General features: G+C 31.3%; 2 protein-coding genes and 1 non-coding gene across 3 annotated transcripts; 1 reads left to right on the top strand and 2 right to left on the bottom strand.

The window, feature by feature from the left end:
* Window positions 1–272: 272 nt before the first annotated feature.
* LOC108345641 (RHOMBOID-like protein 2) lies at window positions 273–3,144 on the top strand. Its single transcript, XM_017584281.2, has 5 exons — window positions 273–736; window positions 1,537–1,700; window positions 1,862–2,025; window positions 2,306–2,556; window positions 2,863–3,144. The coding sequence occupies exons 1-5, from the start codon at window positions 450–452 to the stop codon at window positions 2,975–2,977; spliced, it is 981 nt and encodes a 326-aa protein (XP_017439770.1). The 5' UTR covers window positions 273–449; the 3' UTR covers window positions 2,978–3,144.
* Window positions 3,145–7,953: 4,809 nt separating this feature from the next.
* On the bottom strand, window positions 7,954–11,886 carry LOC108345642 (ubiquitin-conjugating enzyme E2 2). Its single transcript, XM_017584282.2, has 6 exons — window positions 11,725–11,886; window positions 11,071–11,204; window positions 10,906–10,931; window positions 10,319–10,408; window positions 10,151–10,239; window positions 7,954–8,369 (listed from the first exon to the last, which is right to left on the bottom strand). Exons 2-6 carry the CDS (start codon window positions 11,193–11,195, stop codon window positions 8,241–8,243), a joined length of 459 nt encoding a protein of 152 aa, XP_017439771.1. The 5' UTR covers window positions 11,196–11,204; window positions 11,725–11,886; the 3' UTR covers window positions 7,954–8,240.
* Window positions 11,887–24,655: 12,769 nt separating this feature from the next.
* Window positions 24,656–24,729, bottom strand: TRNAV-AAC (transfer RNA valine (anticodon AAC)). The gene has a single exon. It is a non-coding gene; the product is annotated as a tRNA-Val (tRNA).
* Between the last annotated feature and the right edge of the window lie 2,970 nt (window positions 24,730–27,699).

Here is a 27,699-nt window from a genome sequence, read left to right as displayed (position 1 = left end):
AACGGGATCCAACGTGACACGTCAATTACAAAACGGGATTCAGTGTGTCACGTCAAACACAACCTAACGCTGTTGGACCCAATTTAACGGTTGGGGCCCAATTGTTGTAATTTTCAAAAAATTTAAATTCAATTGAAAAACCGAAAAAATAAGGGACGAAATTGAGATTCTGACCAAAAAGGGAATTTTCTGAATGATTAAACCATGAATTTTTGTTGAAAAATTAACAAAAAAAAATAAAAAAGTTTTACCGATGGAGAAGGTGTTAGTTGGAAACCTGAAATGAAACGTATATTTGCACAACTGGTTGATGCGTCCCTTCCACTCACTTTCCTCTCTCTCTTCACTCAGATTTAAGGCTTCTAAAGATTTCGCGTAGAAACATTAAGAATTTCAGACTTCCAAAGTAAACGCGTCATTCCCTGAGTCAAGAATTCCAGACCAAAACGATGTCGTCTGCCAGGAGAGATCTAGAGAGTGGAGGAGCCACCAAGAACGCCACCACCTATTCCGCCGCTCCCACTAACTATGTTTTCGATCCAGAAGTTCACTGGACCTCTTGGCTCGTGCCGCTTTTTGTGGCGGTTAACGTTGTTGTCTTCGTTGTGGCCATGTATGTCAACGATTGTCCCAGGAATAATCTCGCCTTTGAAGGGGACTGTGTCGCCACGTTTCTGGGCCGCTTCTCCTTTCAACCACTTAGGGAGAATCCCTTGTTTGGCCCTTCTTCATCTACGTATGAGCTCGATAATCCATTGTTTTTTTTCGTTGGTTTAACTTTATTTTTTCTTGTTGATACTGGATTTGTTTCGGTTTGTTGGGTTCTGAAATTTGCTTTGTTTCGGTTTGTTGGGTGCTGAAATTTGCTTTGTTTCATGAATTGGGTGTGGGGTTTTTGTGATCTACTTGTGTTGTTGTGTTTGGGTTTAGTTCTGCTGGCATGAATTTTGAACTGTTGTCTTTGTGGTCAAGTTTGATCTTACAGAAGTCAAAATTTATTTTTGATAAAGGAAATTCAGATAGGTAGAATGCGTTTTAGGACCTCCTTTTTTTGGGTCAAAGTTGATCTTTGTTCTTGTTATAGGTATAAGCATTGTATTTTGTTATAAACAGTAAATTTTTACTCTTCAAAATTCAGATATTTGGGTGAGGGACAAAATTCATCAATTATCTAAAATAGAAGGACAAAAAAACTAAGACAAATTTTGAAAAAAAAAACCGAGTCCTAACACGCATATTACCCTGAATTAAATTAATAGATGAACTTTCTGTCTTTTATTATATAATCGCAAATTTTTATTTCTCATTTTTTACAGTTCTGGATGCTTGCTTTGCTAGTGATAATCTAAATCATTTTTATCCTTCAACTCTTTGGTGCTAAATAATTAATAAAATAAATGAAGTAATGACATCTATTTTTCGGCCATGATGACTGGCTTTTTTCATTTGTTTAAATTGAAGTTTTTTGCCCCAACTCTTGGCAAGTATGGTGGTATAGAGATATTTACTGATTAATTTTTTGCTTCATTTTTTAAGCTTATCTAAGATGGGAGCACTTCGGTGGGATGACGTTGTGAATCAGCATGAAGGATGGAGACTTGTCACTTGCATTTGGTTGCATGCAGGAATTGTTCATTTGGCTGCAAACATGTTGAGTCTGGTCTTCATTGGCATTCGCCTTGAACAACAATTTGGGTTTGGTATGTTTCTCTTTTCCAGGTTATAGTTTGAATTATACTCAAAATTTTGAACAAAGACATACGGAGTAGCATGGTCCCTCATTTGGAAGTGTTCTTCTTTTGTGTTCTTCAAGTTTTACCTTCGAATGGTTGTGGCCTCACGTTTGTGAAAATGTTGACAGTGAGGATAGGAATCATTTACTTATTGTCTGGATTCGGCGGGAGTGTACTATCTTCTCTATTCATTAGAAACAACATATCTGTTGGTGCTTCTGGTGCTCTTTTTGGACTTCTTGGAGCAATGCTTTCAGAACTCATCACAAACTGGAGTATTTATACTAATAAGGTGAGTAGTTATCAGTTCCCATCCTATTTCTTTATTCAGTACGCTTGTTATGGAAGCTTTTGACGACTTCCTGTGTGCGTCATCATGAATCTTGATAGGTTAATTTTATGTACCCTCTTCAAAACTGAATTCGTGAATACCCCTTTTAGTTATGGTCTTCTGAGTATTTTATTTTTCTTTCCATCAATTAGACTTATTGACTTGCACATATGGGAAATACTTGGATAGTATATTTCAGATGATAATTCTAAGTTCCTAACCCTCTCTGTGCATTTTGCAGGCAGCTGCTTTGTTCACACTGCTGTTTATTATTGTCATCAATCTTGCCATTGGAATGTTGCCCCACGTTGATAACTTTGCTCATATTGGGGGATTCCTCACAGGATTTCTCCTTGGTTTTGTTTTGCTGCTCCGCCCTCAATTTGGGTGGTTAGAACAGCGACGTTTCCCAGCCGGTGTTCGCCTCAAGTCAAAATACAAGCCTTACCAATATGTTCTATGGATTGTCTCTCTTATTTTACTGATTGTTGGGTGAGTTCATTTCTTGAATCCTCATAACCATAACTCAAATAAAATACTGTCATGATTCATAATTCAGCTGGTTTTGGTATGAGAAGAAATTATTAGTTTGCTACATGAGATTATACTAAATCTTAATTTGATCTTTAGAGATTCTGTTCTCATGGCCTGTTAGGAAATTGAAAACTTTGTTTGCATAATCCTCTCCACATCATCCAATACTGAGTACTTTAGTCTGTCTCAACTCATGCATTTCTATTGTTATCACAGCAATGTAGATGTTCTCTAATCATATTGAATTTATTTGTTGAATGATAGGTTATCTATTGCTCTAGTGATGCTATTTCGAGGTGAGAGTGGATATGATCACTGCCATTGGTGTCACTATCTAACATGTGTTCCAACTTCTAGATGGAAATGCAATGAAAACTAAAGAAAGGACATAAGCTATCCGTCGTTATATTTGTAGCTATAGCTCTTACAAATTGAGTTATTTATTTTTTCTTGGTTATTTCCTGTCAAAAAGCAGATATTGATTTGACAATGGCTTTATTTGTATTATAATTATAAATATATAAAGAAATTTATTTGTACATGAAATTCATTGGTCAATTTATTTCTGTTGTTTAGTTCTTTCTGACTCTAAATTTATCCCTCCCCTGTAATCTTTATAATAACTACAATAGACTGTACAGTCTTTTTCAATGATAGTTTGAATAAAATGATTAAATTCTACCTGCACCTTTGATTCTCGTTCACCTCGATAACCATATGGAGTTCAGAAACATGGATCAAAACTGTCTTCAAAATACCATTACCACTGGAGGCTCATCACTTAAACTTCACGTTCACACACTATCACCATTCGGTATGTTGTTCTATCTAACAACAATATTATCCAGTTATAGATAATTAACAAATTAACCTAACATCAATATGATTATTTGGCTTTGTCATATAATTTATTTATTTTTTGTTGACTATTGCGCGATTTTGATCTATCAACTATGGTTTATGCTTGGTTCCTTAAGTTCTTGATTATTCTAGAAAAGTTTTCTCTTCAGTATTGCCCTCTACACGACCAAACATACTACCGGATTTTATAGGTTGAAGCGTTGATTTTGAAGATGATAGAATTTTGGAATAGTGTTTTGATTAGTGTTTTCGTTCCTTCTTTCCTTTTCTCTTTCTCTCCTTCCCTCTTTTACCTCAACTAAATCATCCACTTGAAGAAAAATATCACCAAGTCTCGGCCTGGAACGATGGAAAGGCAAGAAAGGCAAGGAAAATGTGTTAAAAAACATAGCACAATGTTCAAAGCTTTCCACATAATGAAGCAAGATTTGTGTGTAAATGCTTTAAAAAACATTTCACTCTCTAATTTTTTTTTTTGTCACTTCTCTTATCATTTTAAGAACCTAGAAAGTAGTTTAAGAATATTAGTGGTTTAATAATACTCAATTATTTTATTTATTAAAAGTTCAATTATAAATAGAATTGATGTTAATTAAATTTTCTTTTATAACAAATCATTGTTTCTCTAAAGACTTTTTCCAGAATTTTCTATGTCTTTTCTCTAACTTTTTAAGTATGTATTTTATCTATTTGACGATCAAAGACAACTTGTGGAAATAGGGCTAAGAGGTCTACAATCTTATTGAATCAGAGTCTTGAACAAATTAAGTACATCTGTTATCCTTCTTTTGGAATTTTTAAAAAATTTGTTTGCGTGTGAAGTTAAAGGGCTCAAGTTAAATCTTTATATGGTTAGAATTGTTATGGTGTGATCTGATAGTTGATTAGAATTCTCTATATGCAAGTAGAACACCTCTGTGAGGTAGAGTTTGTAAAGCTTGTGAGGGTTGAACCTATTTTTAAGTTTAGGAACGTTTATCCAAGTATAAGAAGTTAGATTAAGTCTAAATAGTATTTTAATTATGTTTTATCTAATGAATCGTTTATGAAAGTGTAATAAGTATGATAATTGTAATTGCTTGATTCTATGTTTGTGTTAATATAATAAATCTAATTGGATATCAAGTTGCTTGAGATAGATGTTATAGTCTTTAAGTCAGAAATTACTAGAGATTGACCTCTCTTAGGTATATTGGATATGCAATTTAATATGTTAGGTTAAAGCTAGTTAATATTGTTGATTTTAATCACGTTTGACATGTGAACGATCATTTTGTGAAAGTTAGAACTTGGTATGTTAAACTGAATTTTTAGATTGTTTGATTGGATGTTATACTTATTAGTAAATTGTTTAAGTTGAATATGTGATTTTTGAAATTGATTTGGCTATAATAGGATATCTAATTTGCTTTGTTTGAGGCTTAATTTAAACTATAACATGGTATTTTGGATGAAAGAAAAGTTGAAATCATCTAAATAGGAAGATTAGATAATCTAGTATAGAGAAATCAAGAATATGCTTTCTAGTATAGCATTGGACGACATTACAACATCATTGGACCCTAAATTGAAATTGGAAGCTAATGAACTTTAGTGGTTATAGAGTTGAGCAACACTCTTAGATTGTTGGGAGTCCACTTGGTAGTGAATTCCAATGGTCCAGGGCGTTGGACTTCTTGCTAAGACAGTTGGAAGCTCATTTGATAATAAGGACAGGGGGATTTAGCATTGGGAACTTTCCATTAGATACCACCTAGGATTTTACTTACAAGACTTATGGCATTGGGCACCAAAGGATGTTTGTGGGGCGCTGACCTGTTTTATAGATTAAATTGCATATTATAACTTGGTATGTTGTATATGTGGTTATCAAATAATGATGTATGATTTATATTTGGAAAACAAAAGGCATGGACTATGTGGACCCAACTCATTAAGAACCTGACTCACTTGGATTGAACCTGTGGTGAGCTGGGTTAGCTCACCAATCCAAACATTTAAAAAAAGGATTTTTAAATATGCTAGTTTGATTTTTGACATTATTTAGAATTATGATTTAGTTTTTGGGATGAATAATTTATTTTTGAAATAGGTTTGAACTTTTTGGATTTTGGTTTCATATTAAAAAAATGTTAGATTGAAGAAAGGAAAAAGATATATTTTTTTTGAAGTTAAGTGAGCCAACCCATTTAACCCACCAATCTATGGTGGGTCGAGTTAGACTCAAAATTCTTGAGCTTACTAATAAGTGAGGGGTGTTGCTCCCTCCACCACCACCATATACTTCCTCCACCTCCCCACATTATTTTAAATACAATTATATCCTTAAGTTAAAAAGATTTTTACTTTTACCCTATTTTAAATAATTTGAAACCCTAATTTTACTTTCCTAGCACCCACCCACAGAACTCTCTTCCCCTTTCCCCATTTCTGTTTCACCTTCCCACCTCCCGCGCTTCCATTCCTTTTTCTTCAGTTTTACAAAATCATTACGTTTAAAAACTAATTATATATCACATCCATAATTAAAAATTTAAATATAAACTAATATAAATATACATTATTAAAATACATTAAAAATATATTCAAAAATAATAAATCAAAACATTTAAATTAAATTATTAAAATATCTAATAAACTAATAAAACAAACCCTAAAAAAACGAAACCTTTAAACGGAGGTGACATCCTTCAACGGATGTTGACATCCGTTGAAGGATGTCACCTCCGTTGAAAGGTTTCATTTTTTATTTTAGGGTTTTATGTCATGGTTTATTCGAGTACACACCTGGAGGAAGCACCACATACGCACTACACCACTCCACGCACTGCACCACGAGAGCGACACTACACCACCACGGGAGGGAGACTGCTTGATAATTCTTTCCACCACCACCAACCTTTGCAACTTGTAGTATCTCACAACAGACAAAAGAAAGAGAGGAACAAGTATAATGTTAAAATGAAAGAAAAATATTTTACTTATACACGGTACTACAATAGGTTATTAGTGAAATAGGTTATGAAGGGGTAAAATTAAAAAATAATAACCCTAAAAATAAAATTTTACTGAGGGGAAAATAGTAAAGAGGAGGTGGAGGGAGAAAGGTGTGGTGGTGGAGGGAGCAACACCGATAAGTGAGTCATGTTGGATCAGTTCACTAAGTGTCCAACCGATGGTGTGCTAAGTCAAGTGGTCCGTTTTGACAACTCTAATTGTATATACTTTGGAATAGTTGTATTTTACTCTGATTTTATATGAATTATATAGAATGAGAGAGTAATGATTCCTAGGGTGAGAATACAACTATGTTTGATGATGAGTGGAGTATATTGATGTCAAAGTTGAAGTAAGACTATTATGATTCTACTAAATATAAGACTCATGTAAAGAAAGATATTTAGTTAAGATTTAGAGAAAGTTTTTGTATTTGGTGTGTGGTGTGAAAAAAACACTATCTCGCAAATATAAAAAATTTACCCTGTCATACTCTTTAGTAGAGGTCTATCATGATATAACTATAATTCTTAATAAACATGATAAGTATAACAAGTGCATGATCTAAATTCTACTCAATACATTAATCTTTCAAAAATAATGTTAAATAGATATTGATACATGAAAGAACCACAAGGACCTTTGTACGTGAGATATTCTTTATGTTATTAATCATTAAGTATGATGTCTGAAATGCTAAAAGAATGAATGATTTATATTGATTAATGTTAAAATTTTATAAGTAGTATGATTTAAATTTACACTACCTTATCTTATTTTGTGTATATTTGCAATTTATCATTTTGCAATATCATATGTTACATGTGAATATAAGATAACACAAAATTGAAGGGTTGGAAAATAGTAAAACTTATGATGATTAGTTAAAATATAATTATTGCATAAGTATATGACTTTTATATTGTACAATTTCTTTTTTGTGTATGTTTGCGATTTATCATCTTGTAATAATCATTTTATACATGAACATAAGATAATACAAATAGAAGGATTGAAAAATAATAAATCTTATGATGATTAGTTAAAGTATATTTATTACATAAGTATATGAGTTTTGTATTATACAAATCTTCCATGCTAAAAAAGATTATATATTCTAAGAAATTTATCCTAAGTGTTATGGAAGAATGTAAATTTATATTATATTCTTATGTAATTATTTATTGCTTAATTCCTAATTTGTAATAATTAAATTAATAATATAAATCTACTAAATTAAGATGTTACAATAATCACATTTCCCTCCCCTTCTTTTTAATCTTTTTTTCTTAAAATAAACAACAGTAAAGCATATGTACTTACCACATTTACTTACTAAATTTACCATTTTTAGATGATATCTTAATTTTGAGAGAATTCAAAGATAGGAAAATATTTTTGTTGTGAAAACTAAACTGCATTTCTTTGAAAAGTTAACTTCACGGTCTCAAAGGAAGGTTGAAAGCAAAATCCAACACATACAATGTGACAAGAAAATCATACAAACTGAAGCTAGTTTTAATAACAAATTGGGACATAACCAATTCAGAAAACTACAACTTATACATTGAACCGTGTAGACAATAATCCGATGCAGATTGACAGAATTCTATAATACATAAACTGACATGGAAAATGCATAAACTACAATTGATTAAAGAAAAGATGATCCTAACATCCAAAACAGACAGGAATACGACTTAAATTAAGTAAGTTGGCACATTGTATTTCTTATAGGTAGCAGTGCAAACCAATTCATATAAGTCCACAAGCATATGGTCAGCTTAGTCAGCTGTCCAACTTTGCTCCACAATTTCTCTCACTCTTCTATTGTACTCGCGCTTGTTCTCACTAAACATTCGAGCTGCTTCTGAGTTTGCAGGAGAATTTGCGTTGGGATCACAAAGCAATGACTGCCAAAGTAAAATTAGCTTTCAGAAAATAATTATTAACATGCTGAATAATACATAGCAAGGATGTCAAAGGAGTGGAATCATGAGGATAGAAATTTAGTCATGCAAAATCACTTCTCAACCACCCTGGAATATAAGATATCACAGCCAGATTACATCAGAATGGAAAACAATAATTTACAACATTATCACATCCTTAATAAATAGTTTTTGCATATGCAGTGTGAAGAATGGATGTGTTCTGTATAGGCTTCACCTACAGACTTTCTCTACCCTTGATTTTTATGTTTTCAGAGGGTACCCCTTGTACCAATCTATTAATAAAATACACTTGATGGGTAATAATAATAATAATAATAAATAAAAAAATGATGTGCACGTAGCAACAAGAGCATCTCATACCATGATCTGATACAAACCCGGAAAAAGAATAGAGTAGAATTGAAGATAATGAATGTTATTAGAAAATGAAATCTGCACAGAAAAAGGAGAGGAATCTACTTTCAAAGGTTTTCCCGTGTCAAAGAGTTGCTCCTTTCACAAACTCAGTTTTATCAGACTATAATCAATTAACTAACTGATGATCCACCCCGACTGTTTAAGCAGACCGCACAACTAATGATATGTCACTAACTCTATAGAAACCTTTCCTTAATAACTGTAATTAGATGGCCCTGCTAGGCCTTATTTCCTAATATTCCTCTGATATATAGGCCCTATCATGATCCTATCAGAGGGAAACATTAGGGCATGGTGCGTACCAAAGATATTCAATATGCTGGATTTAAAAACAAAAATTACAAGTCAAACAACTGATACAACTGCCAACAATGATCTGCAACAGTGATAGTAGCATACAATTTACCAGGAAGCACCCATACCAGGTTCAGTTCCCATTGTCAAAAGGAACCCCACACCCCCAAAACAAAAATAAAAACTAAAATATATAAAAATATATATATAACAAACTTCTATTTTATATCTTCCGTTCTGTAATTTTTATGAGAAAAGTTAAGATAAGTCCACCACAAACAGAAGGATCCGAAATCCTTCTAAATAGAATATGCATCAAAGGAAAAGAATGTGAAGAATACATCATATCTGAACAAAATGCAGTTTCTTAGCAGGTCAGACTTGAAAAAAATTCTTACAAGCCCTCATCCCCACAAACAAGGGAACTAATAAAACAGAACCGTTTCATTACAAAGTTTTGCACATTTCAGGGCTTAAAATTCTGAAATTACACTACAAGTGATAGCAATGAGATCAAATATTGAGCTGCGATATGAAAGGACTGACAGACAAATATAATAATCAGTAAAAATTGAGAGCTACTAAATCAACAAAGAGCCTCAAGATTTTTAAATAAAACAAGAAAATGATATTCTTTTAGAATATTCATCATGTCCAGAATAGCAACTCCACACTCTTTTAAAATAAGAAATGAACGGTGAAAAAGGAAAGGAAAAAAGTTAACATTACAAGTGAATCAAAACGTGAATCAGAAAACAGCAAGGGACGTTTTACTACAAAAAAGTGATTCCTAGTAGATAGCTCGTTCATAAAGGAAAAACCATAAGTAATTCTAGAAGAGCGCAGGATCTTGCATTAATTTGTTCGAAATGTTGGTGTGGCAATGCATACGCCAAGGCAAACAAGACCAAACCTCAAGTTTATAGTTAAATTATGTAAATATATGTGCTTGATATATTGGTTCTGTAATATACTAACAATGATATGAAAAAAATGCAGAATTGTCACTATACTACATAAGATAATACCTGGATTGAAGTGAGTATAGCAGCTACATCATATATGGGACTCCATTGATTTTGTAATATATCCAAACAAATGCTTCCATCCGCATAAACTTTCCAGAGAAAAAGAAATGGCATTAGCAGCTAGATAGGTAATTTATGGAAGAAGAATCTTTTCAACCTAAAACTTACTGTTTGGATGAAACATCCGTGACACAAATCTTACAGTTGGTGGCTTGTTAGGATAATCCTCAGTAAACTGGAGAGTCAACTTAAACGTGCCTGAATAACTCAAAAATATGTAGACATTATTGTGATAAAGTTAAGATTATCTATGACTATGAGCACCCAATTTCCATTTAACTTTTCCAAATCATAATACAGCTTCACGAGTAAATAATGGTTTAGCTCAATGATCTAACAAGTTTTTTTTCCCTTGCAAATGTAAATGCAATCTCTAACATAACATAACAACAAATGTCTTATTCCTCTATGTCATCACCTCTGGCAGAAATATAAGCAAATATAAAAAAAGAATGTAAAGCTAATATAAAACAATGTAATAGACAGATGATAATTAATACTACCGTATCAGAAACCAAATGGAAAAAATGCAACAATAAAATTGTTAGAAGAATGGAGCCATGGTACAGGCAACCTCATCTAACATTACAGAACCAATAACGCTGCATACAATGTACAAGACGGCTAAATAACTGAATTGACACATGTATCAAGATTGTTCGAAAATAGGAGTCGTGGTAAAAGGACAAACTCACCTCCATCCCACGGAGTATCATCAGGACTGCAATCCAAAGCAGACAAGAAAGTAGAAATTTCTTATCCACCATACTTAAACAAAGTGGAGGAAAAAATGAAATAAAACAAAGTGACTATATCAGACAAATAAACAGCACAGAGAACCTTTATACAATTCAACTCACCCAAATATGACAGCATTCCACAGCATAATGTTGTTATCCTGAGGGGCACCACTGATTCCTGCAGGTGGGTCTTGCTGCAGCCTTTTGAAATCTCTCATGAGCCTCTTCCTCGCAGGAGTCGACATTGCTACCACCTAAAACAAACAGCCCCAAAGACAAAACAAAAAGACTTCAATTTTCTTTTCAACAACAACAGAAAGATAGGCAAAACCTAGTTCACAGCTATACGCACAAGACACACAAGCAACAGGCCAGTTCAGATTCCAACACATCCAAACACATGGAAAATTAAGGGTAACAAACACATTTGAATACATAATTCGAGAGTATAACAAAAATTTTCACAATCATCCAAGGGCAAAACCTCACGCCAAAAACATAAAAAAGAAAAGCAATTAAATTTTCATTAATCTCGAACTAAAGCTTCCTCAGAAACAGAACTACAAACCCCAAATTAAAATACCAATCAGAATTCCGAAGAAACTTTAAAAATAGAGGGGCTTTGATGTAGATCCACCCTCTGTATCAATCACTCGGCGTTCAGACAATAAAAACCGCAAATTGAAACAAACAAAAGAACGATATTGAAAAAAGCAATGACTGAAACGCAATTGAATTGGAAAAAACTAGGAAAAGAAAGAAGAAATTGATGACCCGTTATGGTTATGAGTTGGAAGTATGTTGTGAATAAAACGCAAGATCGTTCAAGGATGGATCGAGAGCGATGGCGCAGAAAAGACTATTGCTTGAATCTTACGATATTCATTCTCTTTTCTCAGAATACAGAAGAAGGGTGTGTATTTGTATGGGTCTAATCACCCTTCCCTTTAAAATATTCCATATATTTGGTCCAATTTTTTTTTACTAAATCTCAAAGTTTATTGAATTTTTCTAACTTAAAAATTATTTGTGTTTTGTCGTTATTTCTTAGCCATTCACCAAATTCAAAATCTTAATAGTTCGACAATTACAAATATCTCTTACTTTACTTAAAATCAATTGTTTTTTCATTCGCAACTTAAAATTAAAAATACCCCATATGTTTAACATGTTAAACATTTTTTTTCTATTGTAGGAACTTTGTAAAACTGAAAGTTAGTTAAACATTTCTTTCTACTGCATAAACTTGTAAAATTAAAAGTTAATATTTCCTTATGCACATAAGAAGAATATTTCATCTCTTTATTTTCATAACTTTAAAAGAACACAATAGTTATCTGAATTCACATGGTTATAAATGTAAGTTTGCATTTTATTTATATAAGAAAAGAAAAACTCAATATAAGATTTTGAAAGTGTGAAAATCTTAAGTCAATAAGAGAGATTGAAGGATGATATTAATATGATAAGGAGCTTGTATGAATAATGAAATTATATTTTATTTGATATTGATTTTTTATAGACTTTTGAGGGTTGGAAAATAAAGGAAAAACCAATATTAAATAATTGTAGTTGAACTATGGATATTTAGTTAATTATAATTTAGTTTTCCAAAACTTATTTATTAAATATTATTGTCTTGATTTTATATGTAAGTAGTGGTTGACAAATTAAACTCTTTAAGTGTGATTTGACTTATTTTGTACACGTAATGTAACTTACAATAATATGTTTTTCTCAATAATTTTTGTATTGAAAAATCATGAATTTGGATTTAATATTGGTCGAGTAATGATGTACCATTCTTTAAAACACCATCTTTTGAGGGATCCAATTGAAGGGGCAAAAAGAAAAAGTTTCAGACTTCAAAAGTCTCATCTTAAGCGGGTTACAGTCAGAATTAAAGTAGACTTTGTTATACTGCAAGTAGGGTTGGGGCTGGACAAACTAACTGTAACTATACTACTTTATAGTTAACTGTATTGTTTTATACTAAAAAGGTTTAATTGCTTCCTTTGTCCCCAGTTTGGTTGAATTGTGTCAAATTCATCCTCATTTTTAAAAAAGTTTCATTTTCGTCCTCACGTGGTGTAAAAGTGTCAATTGAATCCAAACATAGAAAAAATTTGTGTCAATGTAGTCATCTCCGTTAAATACACACTAACGGTGTTAAGTGGCTGATTATTTGGCACTAGAGAATTAAAACGTGACAAATGAGTCAGTAATGACGTGTCAATGAAATTAAAATTACGCTTGGAAATAGGTTATTGAATTGGGGAAATTCATATCAGAATTCATTTAGGGTATCTCAGATCAACAAAAATGAATTCTTCTTCCTCGCAGTTTTCGAAAGGGTTCCTCTTCCTCGCAAGTTTCGAAAGCGCAACCTCTGCAGCTCTTCTTCCCTGGCGCAACATTCTCTGTCGCGACAAAACGTTTCTCTCACTGGTGGTCCAAGGTGCGTCCTGCATTGGTGCCTTTGCCTCCGTTAATAGAGCTTGGGGTTGGGGTTAAGGTACTGGAACCGGGGGTTTGAATAGAACTCTCCAACTGCATCGTCTTTGAAATCCCGTGAGTACTGTTATGAGGGGGAACAGAAACGGATACAGAAGGAGTAGCTGCGACAGTGTTAATGGAATCCCTAACTTCAGGATCGTTGAGCCAGAGCGTGGAGGGGTCGTTTTGTCCTTGATCGGCGCTGGTTGCAGGCCAAGAAGAACCCATGTCGAAGTTGTTGTTGCTAAAATTGAAGAGGACCTTCACCTTGTTCATCAGATCCGGGTTCTGGTAAATTAATTCGGTAGACCCCAGTTCAACGACTCCGTTTGCGGAGGGTATGCAGACTAGGGTTTGGATTTCCCCAATTCATTTTTTGTTGATCTGAGATATGAATTCTGATATGAATTTCCCCAATTCAATAACCTATTTCCAAGCGTAATTTTAATTTCATTGACACGTCATTACTGACTCATTTGCCACTTTTTAATTCTCTAGTGCCAAATAATCAGCCACTTAACACCGTTAGTGTGTATTTAACGGAGATGACTACATTGACACAAATTTTTTCTATGTTTGGATTCAATTGACACTTTTACACCACGTGAGGACGAAAATGAAACTTTTTTAAAAATGAGGATGAATTTGACACAATTCAACCAAACTGGGGACAAAGGAAGCAATTAAACCTACTAAAAATAACTAATCCATTTATATCAAAAACTAATTAAATTATTATCTAGTTCAGTTAAGAAAAATTGAACTTATTATTTTTTCAGTAAAGTTAACTGAAAACCATTTGCTTATTTTTAATGTTTTCCCATCACTCCCCTCATTTCCATTTTGTTGTAAAACATGAATCAGACACTGCCTTACCCTACGAAAATGAAAACCCAATCTACAGTGACCCTGCCCTGGTCTTGCCGTCACGCGGTCGTTGCCACTGTGACTCTGACATTTGTGGCCTAAGCGAGGTTGGGGTTGAGGGAGGGGGCTAGTCGTGGAGGGTCCCTGCCATATTTGCTATTGCTTCAATCGTCCTTATCGTAGTTGTTGCTGCATTGTTTGTTGAGGGGATCTGTTGTTCGTTGCCGCACCGACCGTCAAGGTAAGCAGTGATTTGATTATTGTGTTCGAGCTTGCCTATCTTTGCTTTTACCTCTTTGTGTTGCTGCTTTACTTTGTAGGGTTTTGAGAAAGACGCCAGTTAATGTCCTCAGTTCAATGACTTGTGTTGTGTTGTGTTTATCTTGTTCTTTGTTAATTTTAGGTTTCTTTTAAGATTATGTATATTTTAGTGTTGTATGTTGTTCAAAGCTCAGACTTTTTTATGAGAAATTTGATGGAAACTAATGAAAGATTGTTGCTTTCGAAGGGTGTTATATGATCTTTTTGCTTTTTGTCCATTGGGTACATTGGTTAACTCTATTTTTTATGTTAACTGCGTTTAGACAGACTTTCAGGGGTGAAATTGGATAATTAATTTGTTTTGATTGAAGCAGAACAAAGTTTAGGAGAAATCTGTGTGGATTTTGGGGAATCATTAAGTGATTGTATGTTTTGGTTTGTATTTGTCGGCCTTAGATTTTATTCCAAATGCGGTAGTAATGTTGCTATTGTTCATCACCAGATGTAATTGTGTAAATGATGATGTGTAATTAATTTGAACAAAGATTAAAGAAAACACTAATAAGATAGCAAGAATGGGTTGGAAGAAGTCAACTAATATGAGTGCTTATTCTCGTTTTTACATTAAGCATTCAATTCTTGCAGGGTAGTAAACATTAAACAGTGCAACAAAATTAGTTTTGTTTGATATAGTTATCTTCTTATAGAATAAACATTAAACATTAAACATTCAATGCTTGTGTTTTTCTTGTTTTCAAGAAGAATTAGTTTTGTCTGATATAGTTATCTTCTTATAGAATAAACAGTTTTAGTTTTTTGTAATTTGATTTAATGGTGTTGGAGAAATGACAGGGAAGTTACCAAACAATGACAGTGACCAAGCAATGGTGTTGGAGAAATCTCAAGTGGACACGTTAACCGAGTAGTGACCTTTGTAATGACAATTTAAGGTTATTTTAGTGTACCAATGCCTTGTTCTAAGAGGCATTGGTGTTGGCATGGTATATATATTTTTCACCCTTCACTCACCAGGGAATGGTATATATATTTTATTTCATTTTATGCATACTTGTGAGTATCATATGAAAGTTATTTGTCATGACAGATTAAAAATTGAATCTTTTCTTAGAAAAAACGTCAGGAAGTAGATTGTTCTTTTTTCAGATAGATTCGTCTCTTACACCTCCTTCAACCTGATTACTTGTTGATGGACATCTAGATTATTAAACAGACAATCAAACCAAGAATCAATATGATTGTCATGAACACACCAAAAGTGTATGTATGTCCATTTGATTATTTCATAGCTGGTTTTGTATTCTTTTTATTTCTCTTTCATGCTAAAATATTTTGATGTGTGAGGATAGAAAGACGTGAAGATCTTTAGCTTTCAATGTTTTAAATTTAAGTTTTGATTATTACAGGATGGTGCAAAGAAATGTCGTGTTGTCCTGGTTTTCACAGATGGAGGAGTTCTTTCCGTTAGTCAAGTGTTTGAGACAATTACAAAACTTGGCAATGAAGGGGTTCAGGGATCTGATCCTCTAGTTCTTACATCTGCCTTTCTCTTAAGTAATTCTCTTGATTCTTCATTCTTCATTCTTCATTTTTTTATGAACTTCTGTGTAAATACTCTCCACTTGTAGGAGTAGTAAATAACAAGGTGGAATGCAATTGTGTGTTATACCAAAGTGAACTGTTTTATTGAATCAGTTTTAAATCCAAGAAGTTTACAATTTATGACTTTAATTACCCATTTGATCCTTGTAGTTGCCAAAATAGTGAATTAGGTCAGTACACTATAGTTTATTGATCACTTTATCTTACCATCTTGTTATGGGTGGTTATGTTGGCCCTTATTTCCCTTGTTTCTGTTAATATTTTCTCCAATTGAATGAATCCATAATCTAAATCTCTTTGTTATCCATCAGACTGAGATGCATTAGTTTAATAAAAATAAGCAAACCCAGGAGTTGAATTACTTTGTATTTCTGGTTTCATGCATAGGTTTAAGAGGAATGGCTTTGAATTGATGGGTGTTCTGATCGTGTTCCTATCCTCTCAGATGAAAAAATCAGTTTCATTTGTATTGAGGTTTTTAGTTCAGTTACTCTAAACTAAAAAATAGTTCAGTTCAGTTACTCTGAACTAGTTTTTAGTTCAGTGCAGTTTTCCTGAACTAGTTTATAGTTAACTATAAACTTCTATAGTGCAGTACACTATAGTGCAGTTTGCCCACTCCTAACTACAAGACTTTAATTAATTCTTAAAATAATACCTTCATCATGGGTCATACATCAATTCGGGGCATCTCGAGCAGAGAAAACTAGCATATAACTACTATATTACAATCATTTACACAAGTATGTACTTGATACAGATAGTCATATAACTACTAACAAAAACTGAGCTTTTAAAAAAGAATAAGATTATACAAAACAAGATCACACTATTAAGGTTATCATTGCAAACAACGACAGCACACCGACAAAACAACATAAAATAAATTGTAAGTTAATGAAAAAAAAGTAATCATAAAATAGGTATAAAGAGATTGTCACAAATAAATAATTCATAATAATAACCATATCACATAAAAGACTCATATTAGACTCAACGATCTAGATACATGTATTGATATCAGATTATAATGAGTTATGCACTTGTGGTAGCCTCTATTGTTCTGAAGAACCATTGGCAATGAGTTTCACTCTACCACACACAAGGCTAGTTCGTTAACATTTTAACCAAGGTAAAGCCTCTAGACTTGAACCTTATGTTCCTCTCACCACATACCCCACCCTTCTTTACTTGAAATTAGATTATTATTAGAGCAACATGATAACTTTCAATACAAAATTCATATATCAATACATACACTATCGTAACCATAACTAATTCTTCTTGGATTATTATCAACCATTCTTAGATGAACATCATAAACCAACCATCATTTTAACATTCACAAAATCACACATTAAACATACCAAAAGAAAACATAAGAAAATAAAGTTATACATTGTTAATCTCGCTCAATGAGAATGTTTATTCGCTCAGCAAGTAGTGCCTAAAAGCACACTTGCCTAGTGACTAGATAGCTCAGATAACAAGATTATCACTAGAACTCACAAGCTTAAATTCTCCCAAAGTCGCTCAGCGAGACTTGTCTCGCCCAACCATTGTCAAGTCATTGAGCTCTCTAATTTTTTTTTGCTTAGTAAGATTATTCTCATCCTACGATAACCAAGTCACTAGCACTTTGACTTTGACTCTACCCAACAAGTATATTCTCGTCTAGTGACCAACAAATCAGTAGCTCTTTGACTTCGAGTTTGCGAGTGAGTCTACATAATTCTATAGAAATAATTCTGCATATTTATGTCATTCCAACCCTACAAATTAGTCCAACAACAATCACATATGCCAAAACATACCAAATATCATATTGTACACTACTCAATGACTTAATTCATTTCAAATGCAATACTAGTCACACAACATACCCAATTTAAATATATCATGTAAGTCAAATTAAATCCTAACTCAACTCCACATATCATATTTCATCAAACATCTTAATCACACAAACAAAATATCCTATAAGCATACAATTAACCATCACAAGGTATTTATTAATTCAAAATAGTGAAATTAGCTTCCCTTACTTGAAAGACATATCAAACTGCTCAATAACCCTAAAAATGTCTCTAGACGTATAGGAAGTTCTATCTAACCCTATGAACAAAAAAACCACAATTAGAACACACCATTAAAACTACCAATCGGTAGATACTAATAAGGAAAATTCAAACCCTACATGCGAGCTAAAAAAGGTCACATGTAGAGACAAACAAACCAAGAAAAGAAGCAGAAAACCAAATTACTCTATAGAAGAAACAAATCAAACAAAAGTTAAGAGTTCGTCCCAAGGATTAACGGATGATCACCCTACTCATTTTCGATCTTCAAACAGATTAAGGGATAATGAGAAAACCTAGAGAGAAGGAAAAAAAATTTTAAAAAAATGTTTTTAGAAAAATGGTATGTTTTTATATAATGAAACTCGTTTACAAAATTCTACTTATATTTTAAATTTTTAATATTAAAATAATTAAGTCACACTATTTTAAGATATTATTAATCCTAAAACACAAATTTATAAGTTTTTACACAATCTATAAAAAAAAGAACTTTATAATAAAAAAAATAAAGAAAGGTAATCAATGAATTTAGTACATGAAAGATAAAAATAATTAATCATTCTATGCTACTTAATCAAAAATATAATTTATTAAGAAAAAAGATTAATTCATTAAATATTATTTTTAATATTAATAAAAAAATGACAGACACAAATAATTATTTAATTAAGTTTTATTTTCAAATATAAAGTTATAATTAATTTAATAAAGATATATTAGTATTAAAAAAATTAGAAACATAATTTTATAATTAAGGTTTAATGTCATCAGAAGTCCCTCTTTTTGTCCAAAATCTTAAATAGATCCCTTTTCTTTTTAGGGTATCAATTGGGTCCTTTTTATTGTTAATTTGATTCAATTAGAGGTCTGCCGTCAAATTCAGCAGACGACCGTTTAATAATTGGTAACGTGGCATGCTCACTTAAATGTATATTGACATGTGGCATTAAAATTGATTTTTGTTTTAAAAAAAATTAAGGAGAGAGGTGATACTAGATGGAGTGAAGGGCAAAGGTGGAAAAATTAAAACTTTTTAGGGCTTCTGTGAGCAGGCAAGCTTGAAACTCACAGAAGCAGCAGCTGACTTCCATCTCTTGCAGACAGAAGTATGGCGGAAGAAGGAGGAAGTTGGTAGCCATGAAAGCACCCTCTCTAAGAGATCTTCATTAAGGTCGTCCAGAGAAAAGTCATTCAAGTGTAAAAAGTCTTCATTTTCTGGAGACTTTCTTTTCCAACTGTGTTCCATTGGTCAAAAGTGTTAAGACGTTATCAAAAAATCAATCTTTTCACTTTAATAGCTTTTATCAATCATAAACACCAATTAATGTGAATTAAGACTTTCAACTTAAATGGGTAATGACAAAAGTTGTTTATCTGCACCCAAAAAGATCAAAACTTTCCCTATCTTTCTCCAACCCCTGAATTTGCAAGGCTCGTTCTTGAATTTTGATAAGTTGAAACCCGTCCCGCACCTGCTCCACTCATAAAAAGAAAAAACCTCACAAGCTATACTTTAGAAACAAACATGAAACCAGAGACTTCAAAATCCAAAGAAATTTTCCTCTTTTCCCTTTCCGACTAACCCTATTAGCAGAAATCCACGTACAAGAAAAGAAAATGGTAGAAAGAATCACTCTAGACATTAGAAGAAAGAGTGAGTAAGCAGCAAAGAGCAGAAGAATAATAATGACAGAAGAACAAAAAATCAAGGGTTTTCTCCTTCTACCACCGCATATGCAATGGGCAATCAAACATACAACGCGATTTTTCCCCTTCACACGAACCGTTATAATAACAACCTTTCCCCCAATTAAAGGTGACAGCTCTAAAAATTTTTAATTTTTCCACCATATCTTCGTTGCCGGAATCCAACACAACCGACCCGGAGCTCCTCTTCAAGCTCTCGCTACACTTCGCCATTGACGAGCTCTCCAAGCTCTCCAACTTCCCTTCAAGCTCCGTGCCAATGCAGAACACGATGCACATCTGCAGAAGGCGATCAACGTCTGCAGTTCCGTCATCGGTGACGCGCTGGACCGCCTCAACGACTCCATCTTCGCGCTCGGAACCGTCACCGGAAGGATTGTTTCTTCGACGAGCGTCAACGACGTGGAGACGTAGCTTAGCGCGATGCTCACTAAATTTTTTTTAATTTTTCCACCTTTGCCCTTCACTCCATCTGATATCACCTCTCTCCTTAATTTTTTTTTAAAACAAAAATCAATTTTAATGCCACATGTCATTACACATGTAAGTGAGCATGCCACGTTACCCATTATTAAACGGCTGTTTGCTGAATTTGACGGCATACCTCTAATTGAATCAAATTAACAATAAAAAGGACCCAATTGATACGTCGAAAAGAAAAGGGATCTATTTAAGATTTTGGACAAAAAGAAGGACTTTTGGTGACATTAAACCTATAATTAATTTAATAAAAATATATTAGTACAAAAAAAATTATGACTTTTCTTCTTAAACATGATTTTATACTTAATTTAGTTGAGGAATATTACTATTAAAAATATTGAGGCTACTTTTTTTTGAAGATTTAAAACAAGTGTTTTAGCTGTTTCATCTTTGAGCATGTACATATATATAGGGCTGGGCATAATTCAATGAACTGTACTGTAACTACAGTTAACCATACTATAATGTACTTAAAAACACTAAATTTGTTTTAACTAAAAACTAAATAAACTATTCTATAGTACAGTTAAAAGAAACTGAACTTTACAGAGTTTGAGTACAGTTAACTAGAACCACAGATTTTTCTTTTAATAAAAAATTTCACCCCAAATTGAAAACCTTCGAAGCTAGCCGATCATGTACATGGCGGCAGCAGGGAAGCGACGACGGCGAGAGTCGAGGTGGACTGAGCGCGGTGGGTGTTCGATTTCTTCGATGAATCCGCAGTCGCAGTCGGGACAGACCACAGATGTTAGGATTCAAGTTTAATTTCTTAGTTGCTGCCCAGGTAGTATTATTGTTGATGTTTTCTGTACCAGTTTACTGAATTGTACTAGTGTATCTAAACTAAAAACTAGTTCAGTTCAATTTCTTTGAACTATTTTTTAGTTCAGTTCAGTTTACTTGAACTATTTTATAGTTAACTACAATTATTTATAGTACAGTGCACTGAACTGCATTTTGCCCACCCCTACATATATATTAATAATTGTTAACTTTTATTTTTCAACATATTTAACTTTATTTTATTTAAATATTGTTTTAGATTGTGCTAAAGATTATCTATTGGTATCAAAATCAATAATTCATTTAAAAAAATAAAATATTTTAACATATTAAGGCAATAATTAATTTAAAATATTATTAAATTTATGAAAAATATATTCGTAAAAAATACATACAAACTTTTAAAAATAAAATAATTTACATTAATAAAGATAAAATTGGTAGTAAAATTTATACAAAAAAAATAATAACTCAGCTGTTACATAAAACAAACCTTTTTATATAGTTATATTATAGAAAACACATGCGCAAAGTTAGATAATAAAAATAATAAATTTATTATTATTATTATTATTATTATAAAATTAAATATAGGTAATTTTTATAATTTTATTATAAATAATTTTTATTTATTCTATAGACAGTTCCATAATAAATAAAAAAAGGCTAAATTTAAAAATATATTAAAATTGATAAAAGAATTATTTTAATTTTAAAATTATTTATCTAAGAAATAATTTTAAAAAAATATGAATTAAAAAGGGAAATCTAGTTATAAATAAAATAATTAGTAAAAGATATGTGTCTATGTATGTTGACATTCTATTTTTACGAGAATAAAAATTAATATAATATTATTACTATGATTATAAAGTTAAATATAAATAGTTTTTATAATTTCATTTTAAATAGCTTTTATATTTTTTGTGGGTAAAGTTTTTAATTAAAAAACCGGTTAAATTTACAAAAACCAATTAAAACTTAAAGAAATTGTCACATAAAAAGTAAAATTATTTATATAATTATTTTAATTCAATTTTTTTATTTAAAAGGAAAAATTCAAAAACAAATTAATAAAAGAAATTTCCTATATATAGGTATAGATAGATATTATTTTGACTTCCATACAAAAAATCATTTTTTAAGCCCAATTAAAGAAGTACACGAGATCAAAAAAGAAAAAAGAAAATCCGATATATTCATGTTTTTTTATCCATATAAAACAAAATAATGAATAGTTTAAATAAAAGTGTATAGCTATCCAAAATATATTACATAGAATTTAAATACATATATTGATAGAAAATAAAATTATAAAATTATCTATATTCATCTTTAAACAATAATATATTTGACATTATTTTCCTTACTATTTATAATATAAAATTATGAAAAAAAATTCTTATTTTCTTTTACAATTTATAATTCTCGAACCATGTGTTTCATCGGTGAATGTGTATATAATAAATTTCATTAAGAGATTTTAAAAATAAAAATATAAAAAAGAGGTTGAATAACATGATAAAGAATATTATTAATTTTATTGATAATATCAACGTTTACACAACGATGAATTCGAACCAAAATCCTATATATTTCTATAATCTAAATGTATTAATTCTATATTCAAAAACTAATATTAAATCCTAGGTTTTAGTTTATCAATTTTGCATAAAGGATTTTGTTGAATCAGAATTTCACGACCAATTTTTTTAAAATTTATTTTGCATGAATGTATCTCTTCTCTGTTCTACAGAAAACATCTCCACAACGACATTGAAATCCCAATAACCCAATCTTCTTCTTGCAACTCTTGCATCTCTCTCCCATTCTTCTCATCTGTTGTATTAGAATCTGTGACAGAAAGAGAAATTATGTCATCAATAGTAGAACCTTTACGTTGAGAAGTACATGAAGATGATGATGATTTTTCCAAATAAAAACTCTTGTTTTTCGTTTCACAATCATTTGCTTTGACGAGATAATCTTTATAACACTTTGAACAAAGATTCTTTGTTGCATCAGAACCATAAAAACCACAACCAACCATTGACGCAAAGTGATACAACCATATTGTTTATCTTAAGGAAAAACTTTGAAAATATATTAATATCACTAGTCAAATTTTGAAATCAAGAGGATGAAAAAAATGTGTAACAATAAAGAGAGTTAAATGGTATTTATAGCTTAAGAATGATGACAAATTTCTAAATAAATTTTATCTTAATCAAATATAACATTTATTAAATCACATATTTTATCAACTTAAATAATATATATATATATATATATATATATATATATATATATATATATATATATATATATATATATATATATATATATCCTAAATAATCATTATAATATAATATATGAATAGTTTGTATAAATAGTAAATATTTTTTTAAAAGATATAGTGATGATTAAAAATTTGTCATATTTTGGATATTAAAAGAAATATTATTTTTGTGATGGTTTTTGATTGATAATATATTAAAATTATTAATACGTTGATTTTAAATTAATAAAAAGAAACTATTTTAAATCACTTCAAAACATGAAATTTTAAATTAAACATTTTAAATTATATTATAATTTTAAATAACAAAATTAAATAAAAACATTATATTTATTTGTTTTGATTTATCGCGGAAACATATTTATTTTGCGTTGATTTTTTATGTTATATTTTTCTTTTATAATCATAATTAAAAGTGTTTAAAACGGTTTGATGACTTATTATAAATAAAATTATCAATTTCCGTCTTTTGAACACTTAATAAAACCAATTATTTACATCAATAATAAAATAAAAATCCAGCTGAAATATTTTCTTTGGTATAAATTCACCACCATCTTTATTATCCCTCTTTATTTTTATTTATCTTTTTTTCTTTATTTCCATTTAGCAGATAACAATTGTTTTTTCTTCATTTAATATTTCTGAATTGGACGTTTTAGCAGCTATAATTTGAGCTAAAATTAAAATCTCGAGATTTAATTTAATTTTAATAGTAGAATTTGAAATATCATTTAAATTAATTTCAATAATACTCCTTCTTATACTAAAATCATTTATAGAAGGATAGTAGTTCGGTTAGAATAAAATATAAAAATATGCATAATATATAAGAATGGCTTCTACATAGAATTTGTAAGTATGACTTAAGATTTTAATTGCCGTAGGTTTACTTAGGTATTAGTTAAACACACGTATACTTCCTTCTTGATTTTATCCTTTTTCTCATTTTAGTTGATTGTTTATTTATGTCAAAAATAATGTTGTCATTTTCTTAATATTAAACTGTTTTTTCTATATTTTAAATATCATTATATGGTTAAGAAATAATGCACTATATACAGTTACTATTTAACTGATTAATAGATTATAAAAAAAATAAAAATGGCGTCGCCCGGACTCGAACCGGAGACCTTCAGTGTGTTAGACTGACGTGATAACCAACTACACCACGACACCTTCATGCTACAATTTTAGTATGTAAACTTTTAATTTATTAATAATTCAATCGTCTAGTTTCAAAATTTCTAGAGATTTAATAAACTTAACTAGTATGTCTGATTCGTAATTTATAAGAATTTACCTAATAACATAAGTTTATGTAATGGAAAAAATAAAAGACTTATGAACGATACACAAGCTTTTGTATATAAATTCGAAAATATAAGTTATTGAAGTCAAAACATTTAAAAATCAATTTCTTCAAACCATTTGTATTATTTTAGAACACTATGGAGAATGGACAAAATTTGCAGAAATCAATATTTTGTTAAAATAAAATAAAGATTTAAATCAAAATTGTTAAGACAATATTTTTTTTAAGCTATATTGATATATCTAATTGAATTAATAATAGTTATGTTCCATTAAATTTATTGTGTTATTTTCTAATTCAGTTATTATTTCAAAAGAATAAATATATATTTTTGTGAGTTGAAGTAATTTTTTGGTTTAAACCCTCATATCATCCTCGTATTTGTTGGAATATCAAGTGGGTCCTTGTTTTTTCAACTGTCTCAATTGGGTCTATATATTTGCAAATTGTCTCAATTTGGTCCAAATATTTGAAAAATTAAACTAATTAAGCCACTTAAGATTCTCCCACAAATATGAGGACGACGGTTTAAACCTAATTTTTTATTCCTAAAAATCTAGATTGATTTTTCAATTTTTTTTTCCGTAAATGCCTATAATTATGTAAAACGATATTTAAATGCCACATAGATATGATATCAAAATAAAGCTTCTACTAATCCAAAAATTCCATGGATTACAATGTCAATATTTTTTTTTTGTATATCCTATGTAAAAAGTATATATGATTTTAGTTTTCTAACTTTTTTTATTCTCAAACTTAGAAAATGATATAATTTTTCTTTTTAATCTAATTGCATTAATTTTTCTTTTAACATATCAAAGGATATTTAAGATTTGTCAGAACCATTAAATTCTCCAACTTAGTGGGATCCAGGTGTGCTTTGCAAGTGTCAGGGTCATTAAATTCCCCAACATAGTGGAAATCATGTGTCCATAAAAGGGAAAATGAATCTCAGGAAGTGGAAGACAGGTGGCTACAGGAGAGTGGACCGATTGGTTTTAGCAGGAGGTATTTAAGTTGAGATTTTGAAATTCGGTCCCACTTTCTGCATGCACTTTTCTTCTCCAAATTGTTGAACCCCATCTTCTTCTCCTTCTCTCTACAAATCCCCTACTTCTCTCTAAGAATTCTAGCATTTTCCTTCTCCTGATCCACAATCAGATCACGTTTAAATCTTCTTGGTGTCAAGAGCTTCCTTTTACACCGATCAAGTTGTTGGTTTGAGCTGGTAAGTTCATCACTCTCACATCACTGTGTTTTCTGGTACATGTAAACCAAGTTTCTGGTTGCATGAGTTATCATCTCATTCTGAACACAATTCTGGTCTTTTGATTTGTTTAGTTGCATAAATCGTAAACAGTAGTCTTCTAAGAATTCTGGTGGTGAACTATTCTCTGCAAACTGTGAGCGTTCGGCTAAGCTTTAGAGGTAAGGGAAGCTTATAATTTAATTAAGATTCTCGTTTGATGATTGTTTACTTGCTGGAATGATGTTATGTTTGATGATTTGGTTGATGTTGAAATATTGCATGTTTGTTTGGAAGTGTTGACGATTGATGAATGCCATGAAATGGGTAAGAATATAGTCTGAGAGTGATTCTGTAATAATCTGTAGAATTATGTAAATTGTAACCGAGAGTCATTCGTGACTGTTCGGTTTTTCTTTGGTGTGTTCGGTCTTAACTGGATTCTCATTCTAAAGAGAATTTAAGCTAATGACCGGTCGGTCTCTTGTGGGTAGGTTGGTACACTAAAAATACTTATTTATGTTTAGTTTTCTATATCTACTTAGTTATCAATCTAGTTAGAATATTCAAATGAGTTAAGTAATCAACATGATAGTCGTTTTCAGTATGTGAATAGATGTTAGGTTGTTTCCGTGGTCGGTTTGATATATATATATATATATTAACTAGAGTGTTTGGTTTCTACAGTACGAGGTCTGAGAATAGCACTCGGTCTCTTCAATGTTCGGTCTTAGACTAAAACTAAGTATTATTGTTAGTACTTGGTATAGTATTACTTCTTGGTTTCTTTATAGGATTCCGTGTTCTTCGGATATTCGGCGTTAAACAGTATTCGATCTCAGTATTGCTCGGTCATAAACCAAGTGCTCGGTTTCAGTGGTGTTCGGTCTTATAATATTCCTTAATATATTTACATTAGGTATTAAGAGTGTTCGGTTAAACTCCAAAACGTTCGGTCCAAGTTAATAATGTTCGGCGAAAGCTTGTAGGGTTCGATTTAAGTTCTCAAGTTCCATCAAAAGTTATTATAATTTCGGTTAAGTCTAAAATCATATGTATTCTTTAGTATTTGTTACCTTCTTAGGATTCATGTCCAGTGAAATATTGTTCTGTAGTAACTGTCGAGTTACAAGTAAACGTCCAAATATTATCAAGAGTGTTCGGCTGATTATGAGCCTTATCTCGGATGGACCGTTCGGGTCTTTTCTGTTTATAAGTGGAAGACCGCTCGGTCTTACACTAAGTGTGCTGTTAGATTAGTTTTAAAGATGGTCTTTCGTTCGGTCTTGTTTCGGAGATGGTAATTGATAAAGTATGATGATATTGGAAATGCGATATGAATGGAATGGTATGGATGTAAAAGAGAATTCCAAGGAGGAATATCTCATGAATGGTATTGGAATGATAATGTATGAATGTGGACAAAGCTTAGCTGGCGTTTATCTTGATATTCCGTGATTACTCGTTCTCACGTAGAGAAGGGTAACTCATGTGTGGGAATGACAGGAGGTCCTAGACCATAAGGTGAATTTGGGCGGAACGGACTAACCTCGGGTGGCAACTGTTGAGGATATCCCAATTATTA

This window comes from Vigna angularis, chromosome 8 (genome assembly GCF_016808095.1).
Source record: "Vigna angularis cultivar LongXiaoDou No.4 chromosome 8, ASM1680809v1, whole genome shotgun sequence".
Taxonomy (NCBI): Eukaryota; Viridiplantae; Streptophyta; class Magnoliopsida; order Fabales; family Fabaceae; genus Vigna; species Vigna angularis.
Note: the sequence above shows the minus strand (reverse complement) of the source record. Positions and strands in the feature narration are given on the sequence as shown.